Source organism: Pelodiscus sinensis, chromosome Z, assembly GCF_052426305.1.
Source record: "Pelodiscus sinensis isolate ZL-2025 chromosome Z, ASM5242630v1, whole genome shotgun sequence".
Classification (NCBI taxonomy): domain Eukaryota; kingdom Metazoa; phylum Chordata; order Testudines; family Trionychidae; genus Pelodiscus; species Pelodiscus sinensis.
In genome coordinates, this window is record NC_143085.1 from 36,328,315 (window position 1) to 36,349,837 (window position 21,523).

Consider the following 21,523-nt stretch of genomic DNA (forward strand, 5'->3'; position numbering starts at 1 on the left):
CATGGTTAGAAAGCAAAAGAGGAAAGAGAAAAGTATAAGAGTTTAGGTGTTGTGAGAAAAAGGTTTCACCAGAGGCTAACCCTGAAACCAAAAATATAAATAAACTTATGGAAAAAAATGTTATTCTTAGCACTATGCCAAGCCCTCTGGCCCTAGTGCTCTGAGTCCTAACAGTTGCTATACCAAGCCACAGGTGATCTTTTTTCCAGAATCAAATAATTCAGCTATGTTCAGTACAATTCAGTTTAAGCACTGTAGCTAGTGTGGGAAGCAAAAAAGAGCATTATAACATGAAGGCAGTCTGAAATCAGCAGCATACAACACTATTCTAAAGGTACATTGTTAACCATGTAAAATTACTGTGAATGCCTGAGAACTTATCTCTGTGTAAAAAAATGCCTTTGCATATGTCAAGAACATGGTATTTGCTTCCTTTGGGAAACTTCATAGATCTGGTTTCCTAAGCTTTTGGAAGTAGTGTAAATGGGTCTGTTGGGACAAGTTTTTACTTAGTGGGCTTACCAGTGTGGCAAGGTGTGAGGATGATTTAATAATATTTACACGTTTTGTTTTAATTGTTGTAAGGCTCCCTGATAATGTGCTACATTTACCGCTATTTAAATAATAAACTACACACATCTTTGCCTTATGAACATTGTTTCTGAAACTACATCTATACTACAGTCTGAATCAATGCTCTGAGATCGATCCACTGGAGGTCAGATTAGCAGGTCTAGTGGAGACCTGTCAGATCAACCACAGATTACTCTCCCATCTACCCTGTTACTTTACCCAGATGAGAAGAATAAGGGAAGTAGACAGGAGAGTTTCTCTTCTCGATCCCCCATGGTGTAGTCCCGATTGCAATTTGATTTAAGGTACATCAGCTCCAGCTATGTTATTCACATAGCAGAAATCCATGTAGCTGGAGTAGCATAGCTTAAGATGACTTTTGACTTTCTGCTGTAGTGTACATGTAGCCTGAGAGCTCAAATATATTTAGTGGAGTCAGTTATTGCAAGAGCAGTAGGCAGAGGAGCTTGTTACAGAGATTTCTTGAATAGCAGCTCATAAAAACGACAATTTCAAAATTCAATCTTAAAGTTCCAGCCAAAATGTTTATATCATTTTTCAGGCATTGTATCACTTGAATAACTTATGTCATATTGCTGGTATAAAAGTATTTGAGCAATGTTTAAAGAATATAAAAAAAAACCCCTAGCATCTATATATTTAAAATCTGACAAAATTTTCTTACTGTAGAATAAGAAACTATCACTTTAAATAGTTTTGCTTTCCCGAGTTTTTATTATATATAACATTGTTAATCTTAGTCAACTTCACAGTGTCAATTTCATTCTAATCTTTTAAATTATATATATTGTTGCATTGGAATAATTGATTATGATGGTAATGGAAAATCCTTCATCTTATGGCATTTTCCCTCCTAGTTGGTGGATAGCGACCAAGAATTGTATAAGAACTTTCCTCTGGTAATATCAGAGCGTTGGCAGCAAGAAGTAGCCGAAACTGTTTACGATACAGTAAATGCAGACACCGATAAAATTGAGGCCAGGAAGAAGGCTAAAAATAAGCAACTGGGCCATGAGGAAGGTAATGTTTCCAGTGCACATCTTTCACTCTTTAATGCTAGATAGGGTTATTAAACATTTTCCAGTAGGTAATCTTTTATTTTATTATGTTATTTCCCTGTAATTGAGAGAGTTTATGCTTTAATTATTCTTTTAGGTTTCATTTAATTCAGTCTATATTTCTTAGATTATTTTGAGATATTTTGTATTTTAATTTAACCTTCCAGAAAAGCTATGAATGATTCCTCAAAAGTCAAGAGATATTACTCTATGCTGCCTTTAATTATCTACAAGTCTGAGGCATCTTTGGTATTTTGTATCCAGGATTTGATTTTATGGTGAGAATAGCATCTGAATGAAAAAAATGAGACCATTTTATCAGACAAAACTGCTTTGAATAATGTACTTGAGATCAGTGACAATGTTGAGAGTAGGGATGTGAACGACCAGTCAACTATTCGATAAGCAAATGCTTATCAGATAGTCGACAGGTTAGTCGACTAGTGGCTTCCCCCCCACCCTTACTGCCTCTATAAGAAAGAGGTAGGTGGGGAAAGGAGTAGGTGCTTCAAAATGGCAGTGGAGCCTGGAGCCAGACCCGGGGCTCCATGTGGCACTTCTGCTTCGAAATGCTGTGTGGAGCCCAGGGTAACCTGGGGACTTACTGACCCTGATGCCCCATGCGGTGCTACCCCTTTGAAATGCCTCGTGGATCCTGACACCAAGCTCCTTGTGGTGTTTCAAAGCAGCAGCACAGAATGGAGCTCAGAGTCAGCTGGGGACACCCCCACTGATCCTGGGCTCCATCCAGCACTGCCACTTTGAAATGCTGCAGGGAGCATGGAGCCAGCAGAGGACTGCTTGAGTCCCCCCTGGTCCTGTGCTCCCCGAAGTGCTTTCCCTTTTGAAGTGTAGCAACAGCCCTTTTGCAGCAACCTTTCAAAGGTGGAAGCATCCTTATCAACTAATTGATGCAAATTGCAGCGACTATTCAATTAGCCAGATAGTCAAAATTTTACACCCCTAGTTGGGACCATCTCTTTTTTTGTATGCAGTAGTCCTGTAGGCTACATCTAGACTGCAAGCCTCTTTCAAAAGAATGTCTAGACTACAACCAGTACTTTCAAAAAAGCAAGCCGCTTTTTCGAAAGAGAGCATCCAGGTAGTCTGGATGCTCTTTTTCGAAAAAGCACAATTTTCATTACATAGCGCCTTTTTTTGAAAGAGCACTTTCATAAAAAGGCATTATTCCTCATAAAACAAGGTTTTCTGCGGTTGGAAAAACTGCCATGTTCTTTCGATTTACGTTTGAAAGAATGCGGCAGCCATCTAGACGCAGGGGAAGCTTTTTGAAAAAAGGCTACTTTTTTTAAAAAAAAACCCTGTATTCTAGACACACGCCTAGTGTTCATCACCTTACGATAAGTTTGCATTGACCACGTCTTGTAGAATGCCACTGATTTTAGAGAGGCTTCGTGAGGTTGTTAATGCAGAATGAGCTACTTTACCTGTCTGTCCTTAGCCCTTAATATTGTGTCCAGTTATGGTGGTTTGAAATTCACAAATTCCTTCCATCTTTTTCTTTTGGTCTTTGTTTTCTGGTAATTCACTTATAGTAGTTCCATATTACAGATGAAGTTTTAAAACAAGTTCTAAATGATAGCATTGAAACATGGGCACATTTCAGAATGCTGTCCAAGACCTGGTGTCAGCATTATGAAAGGTTCTTGGGAGACTGAGCAACAGAATGGCATGTGAAAGTCAGTTGACAAATGCAAAGTAATTTAGACAGGAAAATGTAACCCTACATACATATATATGTACAGTTCCTCTTCGAGTGGTCTCTGTGAGTGCTCCACTCATGGTGTCGGGCTCGTCCCGGCGCCGCAGCTCGGAGGCTTTGCATAGCTGTTTTCAGCTGGGTGTGCCTGTGCAGTGTACAGCACGCGCCGGTCTCGCCCTTTGATCTTCGCGCGCACCCGGCTTCCCTGTCAGTTCCTCTCAACCATCCCTGGATGCAGAGGGAGCTTCTATTCTCTCTTCCTCACAGCAGTTCTCCTTCCCTCAGGGAACCTGTAATTAGTTAGTTGTATATAGTTAGCTTCCTTTGTTGTCTGTTTTTATCTTATCTACAAAACAAACAAAAAAAAACCCAAAACAAAACAAAAAAGGACTCTTGTACACCTCATTAAGGCAGGGGCTTGCAGCAGCTCCCTGCTGTTATAAGCAGTGGATCAGCTGTAGAGTTTAAAAAAAAAAAAAAACCTGTTCTGTAAGAAGAAAACAGTTAGCAGTCATGCCTGGATCTCCAGGTTTTAAAAAGTGTGCCCACTGCAGTGAACCAGTGCCAATTTCTGATGGGCACTCACTTTGTGTACATTGCCTGGGCGAGAACCACACTCCCCATAAGTGTGAGCACTGTTAAAAATGACAGTCCGTACTTGTCATGACAGGGAAATGTGGCTAAAGATGTTCTTCCTTGATAAGGTACAGGACCCCAATGCGGGAAATCCTGAGCAGCGGGGGAGAACCCCTAAGAGAAGTGTCTCTTCCCCTGACTTGCGGGAGAAAAGGAAAAAAATCTCCCCAGCCAGATCCCTGCCACCTGAAATAATGGTGGCGGGCAAACATGGATCCCCTGGCTCTGTTCCACGATCCTCACCATCTGGTGAGGATAAAAGGAAGGAAGGCTGCGGCGCCCGAGAGTGCGTATTCCAGGCCAGAAGCAGCCTCGGTGCTGGCAAGTGCAGCCTATGTGAAAAAGGCGCCAGCACCGCACCACTCCTCTTCTAAAGCCCAGCACAAAGCTGCGCAGGCAACAGCGGCACCTCAAAAAACTCTCCCGGCACCAGAAACAAAGCTGACAATGTTGCTGGTGCCGAAGGCAGCTGCGGTGCGGTCAAGTCAAGCGGCACGCATACTTTAAATGCACCGGCACCACTTTCTTCTCCCCAGCACCGGCATCTCTTCAACCAATGTTGCAGGTGACACGTGGGGCTTCTCAATTACAAACAGCCCCAGCACCGGTATATACAGCGTTGCAACAACAGCTGACCGACATACTGGCACCGGGGTACGAGCCAGAGCCAGAGCCAGAGCCAGAGACACAGCCTCAAGTAGAGGCACCATTCAGAGCACGGGGACAGGATACTCATCTCTCTCCTTCCCCAAAATTTTCACCTGGTCCCTCTCCTTCTCCTACGGTGTATGGCTCACCTTTACACCATAGCTACCAGCACCACAACCCCAGTCACCATACTTATTATAGACAGGACTCTCCATATGGGCGCCCTCATTACAGGGGCTATTATAGATGCCCATCCTACTCTCCATCATATGAACGGTCATATTGCTACTCTCCACGCATCAGGCATGAGAGGCAACATAACAGCAATAGATCATTTAGGTGCTCGTCCCCTCATCCATCAAATCAATATTACGAGTACCACCGCTCTTCTCCGTACTCACCACGTTCACATTCCCATCACTATGGGTATCAACAGCCCTCATGCTGCAACCTGTCATCAGTGAGGCACTCTCTGTCACACCAGCATTGTGACTGTCACCTGGCTTCCCCATATTTAGAACCCATAACGGTTCTAAATCCTGCTGGAAAGGGATAACAAGTGGAGTTCCTCAAGGGTCTGTTTTGGGACCCGTACTGTTCAATATCTTCATCAATGATGTAGATATTGGGATAGAGAGTACGCTTATTAAGTTTGCAGATGATACCAAAGTGGGTGGGGTTGCAACTTCTTTGGAGGATAGGGACATAATTCAAAATGACCTTAGCAAGTTAGAGAAATGGTCAGAGCTAAACAGGATGAGGTTTAATAAAGAGAAATGCGAAGTGCTCCACTTAGGAAGGAACAATCAGTTCCATACATACAAGATGGGAAGCGACTGTCTAGGAAAGAGCATGTCGGAAAGGGACCTAGGGGTCATAGTGAACCACAAGTTGAATATGAGTCAACAGTGTGATGCTGTTGCAAAAAAAGCAAATATGATTCTAGGTTGTATCAACAGGTGTGTTGTAAGCAAAACTCGTGAAGTCATTCTGCCGCTCTACTCTGCACTAGTTAGGCCTCAGCTGGAGTACTGTGTCCAGTTCTGGGCGCCACATTTCAAGAAAGATGTGGAGAAATTGGAAAGGGTACAGAGAAGAGCGACGAGAATGATTAAAGGTTTAGAGAACATGACCTATGAAGCCAGGCTTCATGAACTGGGCTTGTTTAGTTTGGAAAAAAGAAGATTAAGGGGGGACATGATAGCGGTTTTCAAATATCTAAAAGGGTGTCACAAGGAGGAAGGAGAAAATTTGTTCCTCTTGGTTTCTGAGGACAGGACAAGGAGTAATGGGCTTAAAGTGCAGCAGGGGAGGTTTAGATTGGACATTAGGAAAAAATTCCTAACTGTCAGGGTGGTCAAATATTGGAATAAATTGCCAAGGGAGGTGGTGGAATCTCCCTCTCTGGAGATATTTAAGAACAGGTTAGATAGACATCTGTCAGGGATGGTGTAGACGGAGCTTGGTCCTGCCTTGAGGGCGGGGGGCTGGACTCGATGACCTCTCGAGGTCCCTTCCAGTCCTATGATTCTATGATTCTATATGCAGCCAGGCCGGCACAACATGGCAGTCAGACCTGGAAGATGGTCAGTTGTCTGAAAGGGATTACCATCAGTCTGAAAACCCAGTTCCTGATGGTTCACCCTTGTCTTCACATGGTGCGGTTTTCCCACCGGACACGTCCCCACTAGATGATTGTAAGCAGTTCCAAGACCTATTCAAGCAGGTGGCTCAATCCCAAGAAATACAGATAAGAGTCACAAAGGAAACAACAGTGACTGCTGAAAAACTTGCACCCCAGGCAGAGTGCAGAAGTGGCCATCCCTATTGATGAAGCCTTTATGGAAGCAGTGGACACCATCTGGCAGACACCAACCTGCCGAAGAGCCGATAGGAGATACTTTGTCCTGTCCAAGAATCTAGAATTCCTCTTTAGCCATCCGCAGCCGAACTCCCTGGTGGTGGATGCAGCACAACAATGGGCCAAGATACCACAGTATAAGATAACACTGGATACCAAAAAGCTGGACACATTTGGCAGGAAAGTTTACTCTTCGGCGACCCTTCTCCTGCGTATCTCTAATTATGCTGCCTTATTATCAAACCACAATTTTGATAATTATGAAAAAATATCTCAGCTTCTTCACTACCTCCCAGAGAACAAGCGCCCCCTCTTAAAGTCCCTAGTGCAGGAGGGTTTTACAGCATGTAGAGCGAGTCTGCAGATCTCCTTGGATGCGGCAGACACGGCAGCTCACACCACTGCAACTGCAATAACAATGAGGCACTCATCTTGGCTAGCTTCTGCAACAGTCCCAAAGGAGCTTCACACAAAACTCGAGGACCTCTTTGATAAAAACAAATTGTTTGCGGAAAAGACGGATGAGATCCTTCACTCCGGAAAAGATTCCAGGTCTATGCTCCGCACCCTTTTCGGCGCAAGAAATATTACCCGTACCAGAAGAGGTACAATTACCCCTATCAAAGACAACAACATCAACAGCGAGCCATAGACCAATCACACCAAAGGCAGCACCCTCAACATAGACGAATCCAACCATTCCGTTCGAACAACCAACAAAATCCCAAACAGCAAGTTTGATGGTTCGGACAAGGGCATGCAACAACTCCTTACTGTGACGGGACAACAACAACGCACTCATCTCTTTCACCATCGACTTTGACCTTTTCAAGACCAATGGACGGCAATTATATCAGACCGCTGGGTATTGCAACTTGTGGTATCTGGACTCACCATCCCCTTCACTACCATACCACCCACAAATCCACCAACCCCATCCCTTTCCAGGGACCCCTTTCATGAGAGCCGCTTGAAAGAAGAAGCTCAGCGTTTGCTCTCCATAGGAGCCATAGTGCCCGTACCTCCTCAGTTCAGAGGAATGGGCTTCTATTCATGGTATTTTCTCACAGAGAAGACTAGAGGATGCAGGCTGATCTTTGACCTCAGGAAGTTAAACAAATACCTCCGCCGTCAAAGGATCAAGATGGTGACCCGTGCCAAGATACTACCGTCACTAGAGAAGGATGACTGGTTTACAGCTCTTGACCTGCTAGACGCCTATTTTCATATAGCCATACATCCAGCTCACAGGCATTTTCTCCGTTTCACTATTGCCAACGATCATTTCCTATATCGAGTGCTACCGTTTGGACTTGCATCTGCTCCCAGAGTGTTTTCAAAAACCCTGGAGGTTGTAGCAGCTCACTTGCGGTGCAGAGATGTGATCATATTTCCATATTTAGACTGCCTTTTAAAAGGCAGGTCCAGACAAGAGGTCCAACACATGGTGGCACTAGTCAGACAGACATTTCTATTGTTCGGGCTCATAATCAATGAGCAGAAGTCATCTCTAGACCCTATGCAGACTATACATTTCATAGGCGCACGTCTCAATTCCACCACGGCCCGTGCATACTTGCCTTGAGAGCGCTTCCAACTTCTACACGAGCTGGCACAGTAGTCATCCGTGCACCTACGGTCACAGTACTTACCTGTCTCCGCCTTATGGGGCATATGGCTGCCACCACCTTTGTGGTCCGACAGGCAAGATTTCATTTTCATTGTCTCCAACACTGGTTGGCATCGGTGTACATTTCAACAAGGCACTCCATGCACAAAGTGATAACCCCGACTCCTTTAGTTCAGAGATCCCTGGGTTGGTGGTTGCACCCAAAAAATCTGCTAGCAGGGGTTCTATTCAAATGTCAGCAGCCATCGACCTAGCTGACCACAGACGCCTCCCTCTTGGGCTGGGGGGCGCACATCGATGATGCGTTCGTGCAGGGCAGATGGTCAGTAGCAGAGGCACTTTCCCATATCAACCTCCTAGAGCTGAAAGCTGTATTTCTTGCCTGCAAACATTTCCGTTCACAAATAGCTGATACAACAGTCCGAGTGCTTACGGACAACATAGCAGCTATGTATTATATCAATTGACGAAGAGCACGATCACAAGTACTGTGCTCACAAGCAGTCCATCTATGGAACTCATGCATAAAAAACCATACCACTCTGATAGCATCCTACTTAACAAGCACGAGCAATGTCACGGCGGATGCTCTGAGCAGAATTTTCCCTCAGGATCACAAGTGGGAAATTCACTCCGATGTCTTGGACAACATCTTCCGAGCTTGGGGATCACCGCAAATAGATCTCTTCGCAACCTACGAAAACAGGAAGTATCACCTTTACTGCTCCAGGGGAGGCATGGGCAAGGGCTCCCTTGAGGATGCACTGCTAATCCGTTGGGGATTCACCCCCAAGAAGACCCATCCCCCCTACTTGGAGCTTGGATTTGGTACTTGATGCATTAATGTACCCACCCTTTGAGCCGCTAGCCACCACGTCATTATCAATGCTCAACACAAAGGTAGTATTCTTATTGGCTATTACATCTGCCCGTAGGGTGAGCGAACTGGCAGCATTAATGGCAATGCCACCTTTCACAGTTTTCACCAAGGACTCAGTCACGTTAAGTACCCATCCAGCCTTTATCCCTAAGGTCGCTGCGCAATTTCATATCAATGAACCAGTCATTTTGCCTGTCTTTTATCCAAAACCACATGCTTCGACTCAGGACTCGCTATTCCATACCCTCGACGTACGCCGAGCATTAGCATTCTATATAGATAGAACACAGACCTGGCGTAAGACTGACCGTGTAGTAGTATCCATAGCGGACCGCTCCAAGGGCAATGCATTGTCTTCCCAGCGTCTGTCCAGCATCATAGTTTCATGTATCACCATGTGCCATGCAATGCATAACAAGCCCCTCCAGACTCTGCATAGAGTGCATTCCACTAGGGCAGTGGCAACATCCACAGTGTTTGGCAGAGGAGTCTCTCTACCGGAAATCTGCAGAGCAGCCACATGGTCCTCAAGCTTGACCTTTATGAATCACTACGCAGTAGTGCGTAGATGGACGCCTGACTCTTCAGTGTCCTCAGCAGTGCTTTCGGTCATTGACAGACCTGAACTCCAGGAACGCAACGCGAGCACTGCTACAAAGTCACCATGAGTGGAGCACCCACAGGGACCACTTGAAGAGGAATGAGAAGTTACTCACCTTTGTGCAGTAACAATGGTTCCTCGAGATGGGTCTCCATGGGTGCTCCATGTCCCACCTTTCCTCCCCGTTACAGAGTTATTTTGTTCTTACAGATACTGAACGGTGAGAGGAACTGACAGGGAAGCCGGGTGCGCACGAAGATCAAAGGGCATGAACAGCGTATGCTGAACACTGCACAGGCACACCCGGCTGAAAACAGCTATGTAAAGCCTCTGAGCTGTGATGCCAGGACAAGTCCAACACCATGAGTGGAGAACCCATGGGGACCCATCTCGAGGAACCATCGTTACTGCACGAAGGTGAGTAACTTCTCATTCTGGTGTCCATGTCAGAATTGGAGATGATTCAGAGAAGGCCAACAAAACTGATATGGAAGAGCTTCCATATGATAAGGGATTAAAAAGACTGGAAGTGCTCATCTTAGAAAAGAGATGAGGTGGGCTATGATAGAGGGCTATAAAACAAGGTACTGGACTGGTTGACTTCTTGGTGTCCCTCCAGGCCTATGATTTTGCAATAATTCTATAATAAAACCAGGAATTATGTGGTGAATAAGGGGGTATTATTTGCCTCTTTGCAAAACTCATGGTGCCTCACAAAGAAATTACTAGACAGAAAGTTTTTACAATGAACAGCCAACTTGTGGAACTCATTGCCTGAGGATGTTGTGAAGTAAAAAATGTTATTGAATTAAAAAAAGAGTTGGATATGTTCAAGGAGGATAGGTCCATCAATGGCGATTAACCAAAATGGTCAGGAACACAACAACATGGTTCATGTCCCTAAGCCTCTGAATGTCAGAAGCTGCGACTAGGCAACGAGGGATGGGTCACTCAATAATTTCCTCATCTTTTCATGCTTTCTGAAACATCTGGTACTGGCCACTTTCAGAAGATACTGGCTTGGATGGAATATCAGTATAAACCAGCATGTTCCTGCTTGTGTTCTTAAAAGAAGAGAAGCTCTCCTTTCTCTGTAGTGTATCTGTTGTCTTCTTTTTGCATGATCATTTTTGGTTTATTTTGATAATTTCTCAACTAAGCTAATGGGGAGGAGAAGTAAAATTGAACAGATAGGGATCTGACTGGACATTTGAGAAGCTGGACAGAATATTCTTCTTGTAAAGGCAGATATACAGGTATGCAAAATATTCAATGTCCATTCTTTCAACAGTAAATTGGATGCCTTCTTTCATAGGGCCAAATTCTATTCTTGATTACTTCAATGTAGTTTCTTTGCCAACAGATGTAATGGGGTGCAGAGTCTGGCCCAGTGTGTATGTATATGTATATAATCATTAGAAGTCAAAAGGTAACATGCTATAGAAAATTTTATGTGTACTGAATCATCTGCTGAAATGTAATAGGCTGTGAAAACACTAGTAAACCTTTTCTGAACATAGTGCATTTTCTGAATACCCTGGGTTGTAGCTGGTTGTGCATAATGAAGTTGTTATTTTCACAGATTATGCACTAGGGAAGGACTGCATTATGCATGGGTACATGTTGAAACTCGGGAATCCATTCTTGACTCAGTGGCAACGTCGTTACTTTTACCTCTTTCCAAACCGACTCGAATGGCGAGGAGAAGGAGAATCAAGGGTGAGTCTGAAATTAGCTTAACTAGCAAAGTTATTATAAAGCTATTATAAATGTAGATAGGCACTATCGCTAAATCTTGAAGTATATATTGAGGAAAATTCCCTGTGAAGTCTGAGTGTTTTCTGGTGTAATTGTGGAAGGTCAGGTTCTTATACCTCTGCTGACATGGAGTAGTACTTTATTTTGTAAGAGAGCACATTGATGTCAAAGCAACATAAAATAGACTTTATGGATTTGTGATTGTTTTTAAGAATTGGGAGTTCATCACAGTCTTTATTATTTTTTCATTTAGGGATCCTGGAGTATTTATACAAAAAAACATAAACTAGTAAGGTGATAGAAATGCTATAACACTGACCTCAAAGTTAGTGCTATACTATCTATAGTTTAGTCCAACTGTGATCATGTTTTAGGGATGTTATCTGTGTATTCAGTAAGACCATTATAAGTTAATTTGAAAACATTGTTCATACATTGTAAACTTTTATACAAAACTGAAATCTTTATACAAAACTGCTTTTCCATCTGTGCATTTGTAGTGTTTCAATAATCCTTAGCTCTCTGATGTAGTAAGATGGTTGATTAAAGTGTTTCGCAGCATTACTAGTTGAAAGAAAATAAAGCAAAATGCAATTCTCATTAGCGAAAACACTCACTATTTAGCTCATAATGAAATCCCTTTTTTGTAGTGTCTTTTTTGCAGTTAGGTATCTGTGTTAGTCTGTATCTGCAAAAACAATGAGGAGTCCTGTGGCATTTTAGAGACTAAGGGCACATCTACACTGCATGCTTATTCCTGAATAAGCTGTTTTGAAATTTATGTTTCGAACTAGCTTATTTCAATGTAGAGCATCTGCACAGCAAATGCCCATCAAAATAACACTGAACTATTTTGAAATAGCACGTCCACACTCATTGGACGCTGAATCACATTTAAGGCCTCCTAGAAGCACTTCAGGCAGGGCATCAGGACAGCACTCTCTTCCTGGAGCTGCTGCCTGAGGCTTGCTGAGGCTCGATCTTAAATGGACTCCTCTGTACATGTCTCCTCTGTCGTGTCTCAGGATCTCCTCCTTTGCCTGCCTCCTTGAGGGACAGCAAAGCCTTTTCTCAGCCTGCTGTGAACACTTAAGCACTCTTGCTATAGAGGCGGACCTGCCTCCCAGCAGTTGACAGCTCTTACATGTCTTAGCGCAGTGTTTCTCAGTGCAGTGGGTTTTTTTTTTATAAAGTACCCCTTTTATATACACACACACACACACACCTCATTTTTTTAAAAAAAATTGTGAATACCCCCAGTACCTACAGTTTTCAGTCACACAGAATTTTTTCTACCATTGCAACACATTTGTTTAAACAATTTAATCGTAGCTGGGCAGGCGATGAAATTTTTGGGTGTAAAAAGTACAAAAATAATAAAGCGCTGTAAAACTTAAAGCAAAAATTCAGTTTTCTCCAAATTTCAGTTTTCTTGATGTACCTCTCAGACTTCTCTTGCGTGCCTCAGGGATACTCATACCACAGGTTGAAAAACACTGTGACTTAGTGCACCTCTTAGTGTACTTTCTATGAACTGCTTTCCAGGCCCTGCAGGAATAAGACCTCCAGCTCATTGTGGGGCAATTCCTCTCAGCTCTCAGGGCACTGCTTGTACAGTTTGACCCCACTACCCCCCACCCTGTACATTGTGCATCACTGCTTCTGGCAGCTGGACACCAGTACCAACTGGTGGGACCAGATTGTCCTGGAGCAGTGGGACAGCCAGCAGTGGCTCCAGAATTTCCGCATGCAGAAGAACACTTTTCTGGAGCTGTGTGAGTGTCTTGCCCCTGCCCTCAGGAGACAGGACACCCAGATGAGACCTGCCATCCCCTTCCAAAAGTGGGTCGCCATTGCCATCTGAAAGCTCACCACACCAGACAGCTACTGCTCCATTGGGAACCAGTTCAGCATGGGGAGATCAACAGTTGGGGCCCTGGTCATGCAGGTATGGTGCTCTTGTTCTATTGTCCCAGGAGAGTGGTGAACTGAACAGCTGGAGTGGGGTTTCCTAGGCAAGGGGGTGGTGGTGGTGGAAGCCCCCTTCCCGGAAGGTTTTTCAGTCCTTCCTTCAGAATGCCCTGACTGGAGATGGGGCAAGTCGGGGTTGCTCCTGGTGTGTGGGGGAGAAGGGTGGGCTCAGGGACCCCCTGCCACCCCTCTGATTCTTTGTTTGTTTATCTCCTTCTACAAGTGGTAAGGGCCATCAATGCTGTCCTACTGCACAGAGTCATCAGCCTGGGAAATGTGGACCCCATCACCACTGGCTTTGCCACAATGGACTTCCCCAGCTGTGGGGTCGCTATTGATGGCATCCACATCCCGATCCAGGCCTCTGACCACCGGGCATCTGAGTATATCAACCAGAAAGGGTGCTTTTTGATGGTCCTGCAGGCCCTCCTTTGTCACCACGACCAGTTCACTGAAATCTACATCGAGTGGTCGGGGAAGGTACATGACACAAGGGTCTTCTGAAACTCCAGCCTGTTTCAGAAGTTGCACACTAGCAACCACACCACAACATCAGGGTCAGGGACATGGTCATGTCGGTCTTTGTTGTAGGGGATGCAGCATATCCTCTGCTCCCCTGGCTCTTAAAGCCGTACCATGGACACCTTGACCCCCACAAAAGAATGTTTGAAAGCCAGGCTCCGAGGGGACTGTGCTATGGTGAATGGCATCTTTGGGTGCCTCAAGAGAGGTTCCATTGCCTCCTCACCCAGCTGGACCTTGGTGACTAGAACGTCGCCCAGGTGGTGGTGGTGGCGTACTGTGTCCTCTACAATTTTTGTGAAAGGAAAGGGGGAGATGTTGCTGCCAGGGTGCGGGGCAGAGGCTGACTGGCTCGGCAGGGCCTTTGAGCAGCCGCACACGGATGCTATCCAGCAAGTCCATCAGGGGGCTGTGCAAATCCGTGAGTCCCCGAGGGAGAGTTTCTCACAAGGTGACACTCTTCCCTGAGATTCTAGATATTTGCCTCCACACCCCAGACCTAAGTGAAGTACAGGATCTCCTCATCAGACCAGGAAGGCGTGCGCTTCTTTCGTCCCCTAGCAGGGACCTGGGAGCTGGCTGTCTGCTTGGTTGCAGCTGTGGAGGGTTCAGACTGAGCACAGGGATGGCTCTTGGCCACAGGGAAAGCTGTGCAGACTGCTGCAACCTGGCTCAAGCCATCAGGTTCTGCCTTGTGCCACAAGACCTTTCCCCTGAGACTGTGCCTGTAAAGCCTGCAGGGGAAGGAGTACTATAGTGGTTTGCTGAGTGTAAACAGAGATGCTAGTATAGCACCTGTGGGCCATTATTTCAAAATAACTCCAGCTGCCCTTGTCTACACACACCCTATTCAGGAATCGCTGTTTCGGAATAGGCATTATTTCTCATTAAAAGTGGGTTAAAGATTTTGAAATGAGAAGCCCGTTATTTCATAATTATTTTGAAATAATGGGCTTGCTATGTAGACGTTCATGTAATTATTTTGAAATAATGCTAGTTATCTCGAAATAATGCTGCTGTGTAGACGTATCTTAACAGATTTATTAGGGCATAAACTGGCAAAGTGGGTTTAATCCACAAAAGTTTATACCCTAATAAATCTGTTAGGCTATGTCTAAACTACACCCTTCTGTCTCCAGAGGGATGTAAATTAGATGTACAGGCAGACCCCGGGTTACGTACAAGATAGGGACTGTAGGTTTGTTCTTAAGTTGAATTTGTATGTAAGTCGGAACTGGTACATATTGTAGGGGAAACTCTAGCCAAACATTTCTCCAGAGCTCAGTTTTATTCTCCCACACCTCACTTCCCTCAGTCCTTTATTCTCAAGCTGAGGTGTCTGCTGAGAAAAGCCGCTCCGCGTCTCTCTGGTCTGCTGAGGGGGCCACTAGCTTCGCGTCTCCCTGGTCTGCTGGGGGGAAGCAGCTAGTGCGGGGTTGCCTCACCCCGTTTGTAAGTAGGGATCCGATGTAAGTCGGATCCATGTAACCCGGGGACTGCCTGTATTGAAAGCACAAATGAAGCAGGGATTTAAATATCCTGTGCTTCATTTGCATAATGGTGGCCGCCGCTTTTTTTCAAAACGGGGCTTTTAAAAAAAATGGCAGTTTAGATGGGGCATTTTTGACAAAAATGCTCCGTTTCAAAAGGAGCATAGGTGCTTTCGAAATGGGGCATTTCTGTCCAAATTGCCGTGGTGTGGGGTTTTTTTTCTTCAGAAAAGACCCGTTTCGAAAAAAAGCAGCAGCTGCCATTATGCAAATGAAGCGCGGGATATTTAAATCCCCCTTCATTTGCACTTTTGATATGTCTAATTTACATCCCTCTGCCAACAGAGGGGTGTAGTTTAGACACAGCCTTAGGGTACGTTTAGATTACATGCCTCTGTCGCCAGAGGCATGTAGATTAGGCTACCAGACAAAGGAAAATGAAGCGGCGATTTAAATAATCGCCGCTTCATTTAAATTTACATGGCTGCTGCGCTGAGCCGACAAACAGCTGATCAGCTGTTTGTCGGCTCAGTGCGATAGTCTGGAAGTGCGGGTGTCGACATCAAAGGCATTTGTCAACCACCCAGGTATGCCTCCTGGGATGAGGTATACCTGGGTGGTCGACAAATGCCTTTGATGTCGACACCCGCGCATCCAGACTATCGCGCTGAGCCGACAAACAGCTGATCAGCTGTTTGTCGGCTCAGCGCAGCAGCATGTAAATTTAAATGAAGCGGTGATTATTTAAATCGCCGCTTCATTTTCCTTTGTCTGGTAGTCTAATCTACATGCCTCTGGCGACAGAGGCATGTAGTCTGGACGTACTCTTAGTGTCTAAGGTGCCACAGGATTCCTTGTTATTTTTGTTCTATGCTGTTATAAGTTGATCTTTTAGTAACTTTTTTATTCCTCCATAAGTAACTAACAACTCTGGTAAGTTTTTGTTTTGTTTTGTTTTGTTTTGTTTTGTTTTTAAGTAGTTTCTCTTACTTCATGAACTATTTTTAGTTAATGTATTACTAGAAAATAAGGATCAGATTATGCTAACATTTATTCACTGGGTAACTATTCACCTAGGTTCAGAGGAATAACCGAGTTAGTCTGTAACTGGAAAAACTTAAAAAGCAATCAATAGTCTAGGCAGCACCTTAAAGACTAACAAAACATGTAGATGGTATCATGAGCTTTTGTGAGTACAAAGAAGTAGGTTGTGCCCACGAAAACTCATGATACCATCTACACGTTCTGTTAGTCTTTAAGGTGCTGCTAGACTATTTGTTGTTTTTTAAGTTTATTCACTTATATATTCTCAATGAATTAAGATTCAGTTTTAGGTCTGTTGGGTAATAGCTTCAAATTGTAATTCATCTTTCCTTTTGCAATGTGCTGTAGCAAAATCTACTGACTATGGAACAGATCATCTCAGTGGAAGAAACTCAGATTAAAGATAAGAAGTGCATCTTGCTGAGAATTAAAGGAGGAAAACAATTTGTCCTGCAGTGTGAGGTGAGACAACAGTAATTTTTCAGTGATCACTGAAACAGATGTTTTATATACAATGATAAAACCCAATTGTAACATTAAATGTGTTTCTTAGTTCACTGAAATATTTTAGCACATCTCATTATGGATTGAAAAGGCATGCACAATTTGATGTATTCAAGTTTAAACTAAACTCATGAAGTATTTTCCACACTTTACATATGAAGTCCAAAAACCTGCATTTCAATGGGACTTCAGTCACAATGCATTGAATTCAGTTTAATAATAATGGATACGATTTTCAAAGCTGACTAACTTGGGAGTAGCCTAGTCTGTACAAAGAAGCAAACTAATTGCCAAGTAGCTCATAAAGAGTGGAGTACACATTCACCGTCACTTTCAAGAAAAATAATAGCTTTTGTTGCTTCTGGGTTGTCTCAATACTTAAAGGTAAAAAAATATGTATTATCAATACCCTAAGTCGTTAATTTTCCACTGAAACACAAAGTATATTATTTAAAAATGCTAATAGAGAAACCACTATTCCCCATGATGTGCAGTCAATTATGAAATGCCTAACAACTTCTGTATCCTTTTCAGAGTGATCCAGAGTTTGTTCAGTGGAAAAAAGAACTGACAGAAACCTTTACTGAGGCACAGAGGCTGCTGCGTCGTGCTCCAAAGTTTCTTAATAAATCTCGCTCCACAGTTGTAAATGTAGAGCTTTCAAAGCCACCACTCAGCCATAGGAATAGCAATGGTCTGTAGAAGAGATGAGAGGACAAAAGTTACTTAGGGAAAGCTACTGCATCACTATACATGAAGGCCACAGAATCATTTTGAGTTACTTGTACAATCCCTGAACCGGGATGTGCTTCGAAGAAGCAGCTTTGAATGTTTACAGCATGGGAAGATGACTAGACTCTACACCTGGAGGTTGTGAAGCCTAAAGCTATGACAAGATGAATTCTCACTAATAGCAGTAATGAAAGTTGCCAAATGTAGAGGCTGCTTATCATTCCCATGCATCGTCACACCGTAGTGGTGTTCAAATGATCTGTTATCCTAGAACTTTGAAAGGAAGGAAGATAATCTGTTCTTTGCAATACCCTTGTTTTGGTAGGTACCAAACCTGGAAACTGAAATGGTTGCTAATCTTTATCATTTACATTTTGATGTCTGTTACTGACATACCCCAGACTTTGGAAGGAACCGCAAATTTGTCATATGGGATAACAGGTAATCTTATCTGTTGGCTTGTTCTTTCCAGCCATAACTATTGACTTTAATATATTCTGCTCCATACTGCTGGTGATCAACAGTGTGTGACTTATGCACTTCAAAGTACTAATTTCCAACTGTCCTGTGGTTTGAATGTTGTTGATACTTCATGGAAGCATTGAACTCAGATTATTCACTTGCTTTGTTGTACTCACTAATAGTAGCTACCACTGTTTTGCTTCTTTTACCTATATAAAAACTGTAACTGACACAATAGAGTAATAATTGTTGAAGAGGAATATATGGTAGCTTCATCTAGTGATCTGTTGTATAAATTGACTATTTTAGCACAGTTTTTAAACAGTAGATTCCTTTTTACAAGTTTACAGTGAATACATAGACAGTTCTTTTTCCATGTCAACTCACTGCACTTTTTAAAAATTAAAAAATTCTGCAAATACACTGCATACCGGTGCAGATTTTGGATTATGTATGGGTAATAGGTATGTATTTTTTTTGTATCAATCCTCAGTTGTTGGACTCATGGTCCCCTTCTTGTTTTGTTTTGTTTTGTTTTTTTAAGTAGTGGGTTCTCCTACCAAACCTTTATTTTAGCCATGCACTTAATATTCACATGCACATCAGATGACAGGAATTGCAAAAATATGTGCTAATTTCCCTTTATAGAGAATTCAGACATTCACACTGAAAACAGTCTGAGAATATTGAAGATGAAAATGATTAAAATAAGACGATGGTGTGCCAAATTTATGTAAATTCTTATGTCATCATTCGTATGTCTTATGTAAGGCAACACTATATAGAAGTAAAAATATAGAACATAATCTTTGGACAACTTTGAACATTTCAAGATAATTTTTACCCTATTATGCATATTGAAAGTCATATAGAATATAATAGGTTTTCAGAGAGGTAGCTATGTTTTTTGCAAAAGGTATAAACCAGAGGAGAACTTGAGCCTTTATCTATTTCTGAATTACATTGTTTGGTGTGGGTCACATTCTGCTGGGTACAACTCTCATTGAACCTGTGTAAATGGGAGCAGAATTTGCATCAGCAATCTGTCTTGTCCTTTATTTCTAGCTTGTCTGACTAACAGTCAATAACAGAACTTCAGAACTGTTTCATAGACAGCAAAGTGCCAAACACTCCAGAATTCTTTTAGAAAAATCCTCTCTTTGTCCTCCACATTCTTGTGAAATTGGGTGCATTAGCTATTAAAATTGGGAGCGGCTTAATAACTGAACAGCATGCACTCTGGTTAGGGATGTGAAATACCAGTTAAAGGGAAAGTAAGGGGAGGGAGGGGCTACTCCAGCCACCTATGTTGAGCTAGAACATCCCACCTGCTTGAGGCAGGGGCTGCAGCTGCCAGGCTGGAGCAGCTCCTGCCTGCGGGGTGCCTGGGCCCACTGCAGGCATGGGCTGCTTCGGTCTGGCTAGAGCAGCCCCTGTCTGCAGCAGGCCCTCTGTTAAAGGTGAGGCTTACTGGTTACCCAGTTAAGTATTTGCATCCCAAACTCTGACCACAACACCATTTCTTACATACTTTGATATAGTGTGAAGAAGAAACTGAATTAAAATATTTTATCCTTGGTAAGTGTTCATTTTAAAAGAATATTTACCCATTCATTTTCTTGGTTTATTTTTTAAAATGAACATGGAGTTCCATTTTTATCTACTGAAAAGTAATAATTTAAGTCCAGGTATATTTCTATAAGCAGTACCTGTGGTATTTTCCTAAACTCATGCCCCTGGTAGTACACTAGATATTTTTTCATTGTTTACCTTAAAAAACACACACAGACACATGTACTCTGATTTGTGATTTGAATAAAAAGAAAGCTGAATCTATGATAAAACCACTCTGAAAAGCCCTTCTGTCTTAATCTATTAATGTTTTCATGTTTTATTAATTCAAGGTCAATTTGTTCACTTGTAATTATTTTCTGTAATAGAATTTTTCTGTCATAATAATCTTTGAGAACATTTGTGGATCTATTGTTTTGATTTTCACAATATTACATTCTTAAAATACTAGTTTCTGTAGATAACAGGAAGATACATCTTCAGTGAAAATGTGTTCTGCTAAAACGTTCATTTCTTTAAATCAAGTCTATGTAATAACTTGTGGATGATATGTTTATTTATAAAATTAAATTACAAATTAGAGTCATTTTGACACTTGAACATGCTGTGGTTTTGTACATTATCACCTCATTTTTATAAACTATTTGAAATTATCTGGATTTTTATTTTTAAAATGGAAACTAAAATCAACTGTCATTTAAAATGTACCCCATTCCCTTTGATAATTGCGGATAGAAGTCAAATACTAATATAAATCTATCATTATTTACTTCCAGTTTTTTTTGTTTTTTTTTTTGCCCAGAATATTAACATGAATTGTTGAAGATTTGTAGAAACTTAGTGTTTTGTACAATTTCAGTGTCTTGGCAACTATGCATTTCTGAAACAACAATTATCTTAACAAAACCCGCACATGGTTAGGTACTTTATCACTATATATGAAACGTATTTCACGTGGAAAACTCAAAATCAGATTTTATACTATAGAGAGATATTTAAAATTTGAGAACCCTGAAGCCAGAGATTTGTTCTCATTCTTAATCATTGTTGCTGTTTTAGATATCAAATTCTATAGTGTGTTTATAGGACAAACAAAATTATTTTTTTCATGATGATTTTTACTGAATATGAATATGTTGCAAAACTTGTTTAAAATGGAGATGTCTTTGAGACATATGAATGCTCAGTGTATTTATAAAATGTTCAGGGAACTAAATTTTTTTAAAAAGCTGCTTGCATCAACAAAGCTAAATTAAACTTTTAAACACAACTTTTCAATATGTTGCTATCTTCAAGGCTGTAAATGATTTTTTTAGCTCTAGTACAGGCTCTAATGTATTTGTAGGTAACATTTTCCTTTTCATTTTAGAGCACAGAAATATATTACAGACAATGACAGATTCCCTCTCATTCGCGTTGGTTGTTAACTGGAAATATTTCACAATAATGCTGTATATTAATTCTTCTGACATATGAGCTGATGAATTTCTGAAGGCCCTAATCCTACAGAAACTTGTTTAATCATTTAATTAATTTAATTAAGCCCATGACTAGTGTAACTGAGACTGTTCACATGACTAAAGTGAAGCATGTGTGTAAGCTTTCAAAGGCTTGGCACCTAAAAGGCTTCAGGCTTGTTCTGGAAAGACATGGGGCTCTGCTTGCATTCGTTGCTTAGTGCAGTTCCCCGGGGAAGAAGGACAATGGTAGTTTGAGTGTGCAAGGAATAGGAAGGCCTTCTGATTCACTGTTGTGATTTGAAGCTCCGATTTGGGACAGCACTTTCATCTGGAGTGTAAGTCACATTGACTTTTGTGCTTTAACTGCTCTCCAGAAT

General features: G+C 42.3%; 1 protein-coding gene across 7 annotated transcripts in view; it reads left to right on the forward strand.

Moving 5' to 3' along the window:
* GRK3 (G protein-coupled receptor kinase 3) overlaps positions 1–20,956 on the forward strand; it is a 196,742-nt gene extending 175,786 nt beyond the window's left edge. For 5 of the 7 annotated variants that reach the window (XM_075898873.2, XM_089775300.1, XM_089775297.1 and 2 more), the window contains 4 exons: positions 1,452–1,614; positions 11,214–11,350; positions 16,765–16,878; positions 17,455–20,956. In XM_075898873.2, the coding sequence (XP_075754988.2) occupies positions 1,452–1,614; positions 11,214–11,350; positions 16,765–16,878; positions 17,455–17,622 (582 nt within the window). In that variant the 3' untranslated portion in view covers positions 17,623–20,956. Of the gene's footprint in view, positions 1–1,451; positions 1,615–11,213; positions 11,351–13,189; positions 13,338–16,764; positions 16,879–17,454 lie in introns of all 7 variants that reach the window. The other 2 variants (XR_012896033.2, XR_016348369.1) reach the window with 2 other exon arrangements.
* Positions 20,957–21,523: the final 567 nt, after the last annotated feature.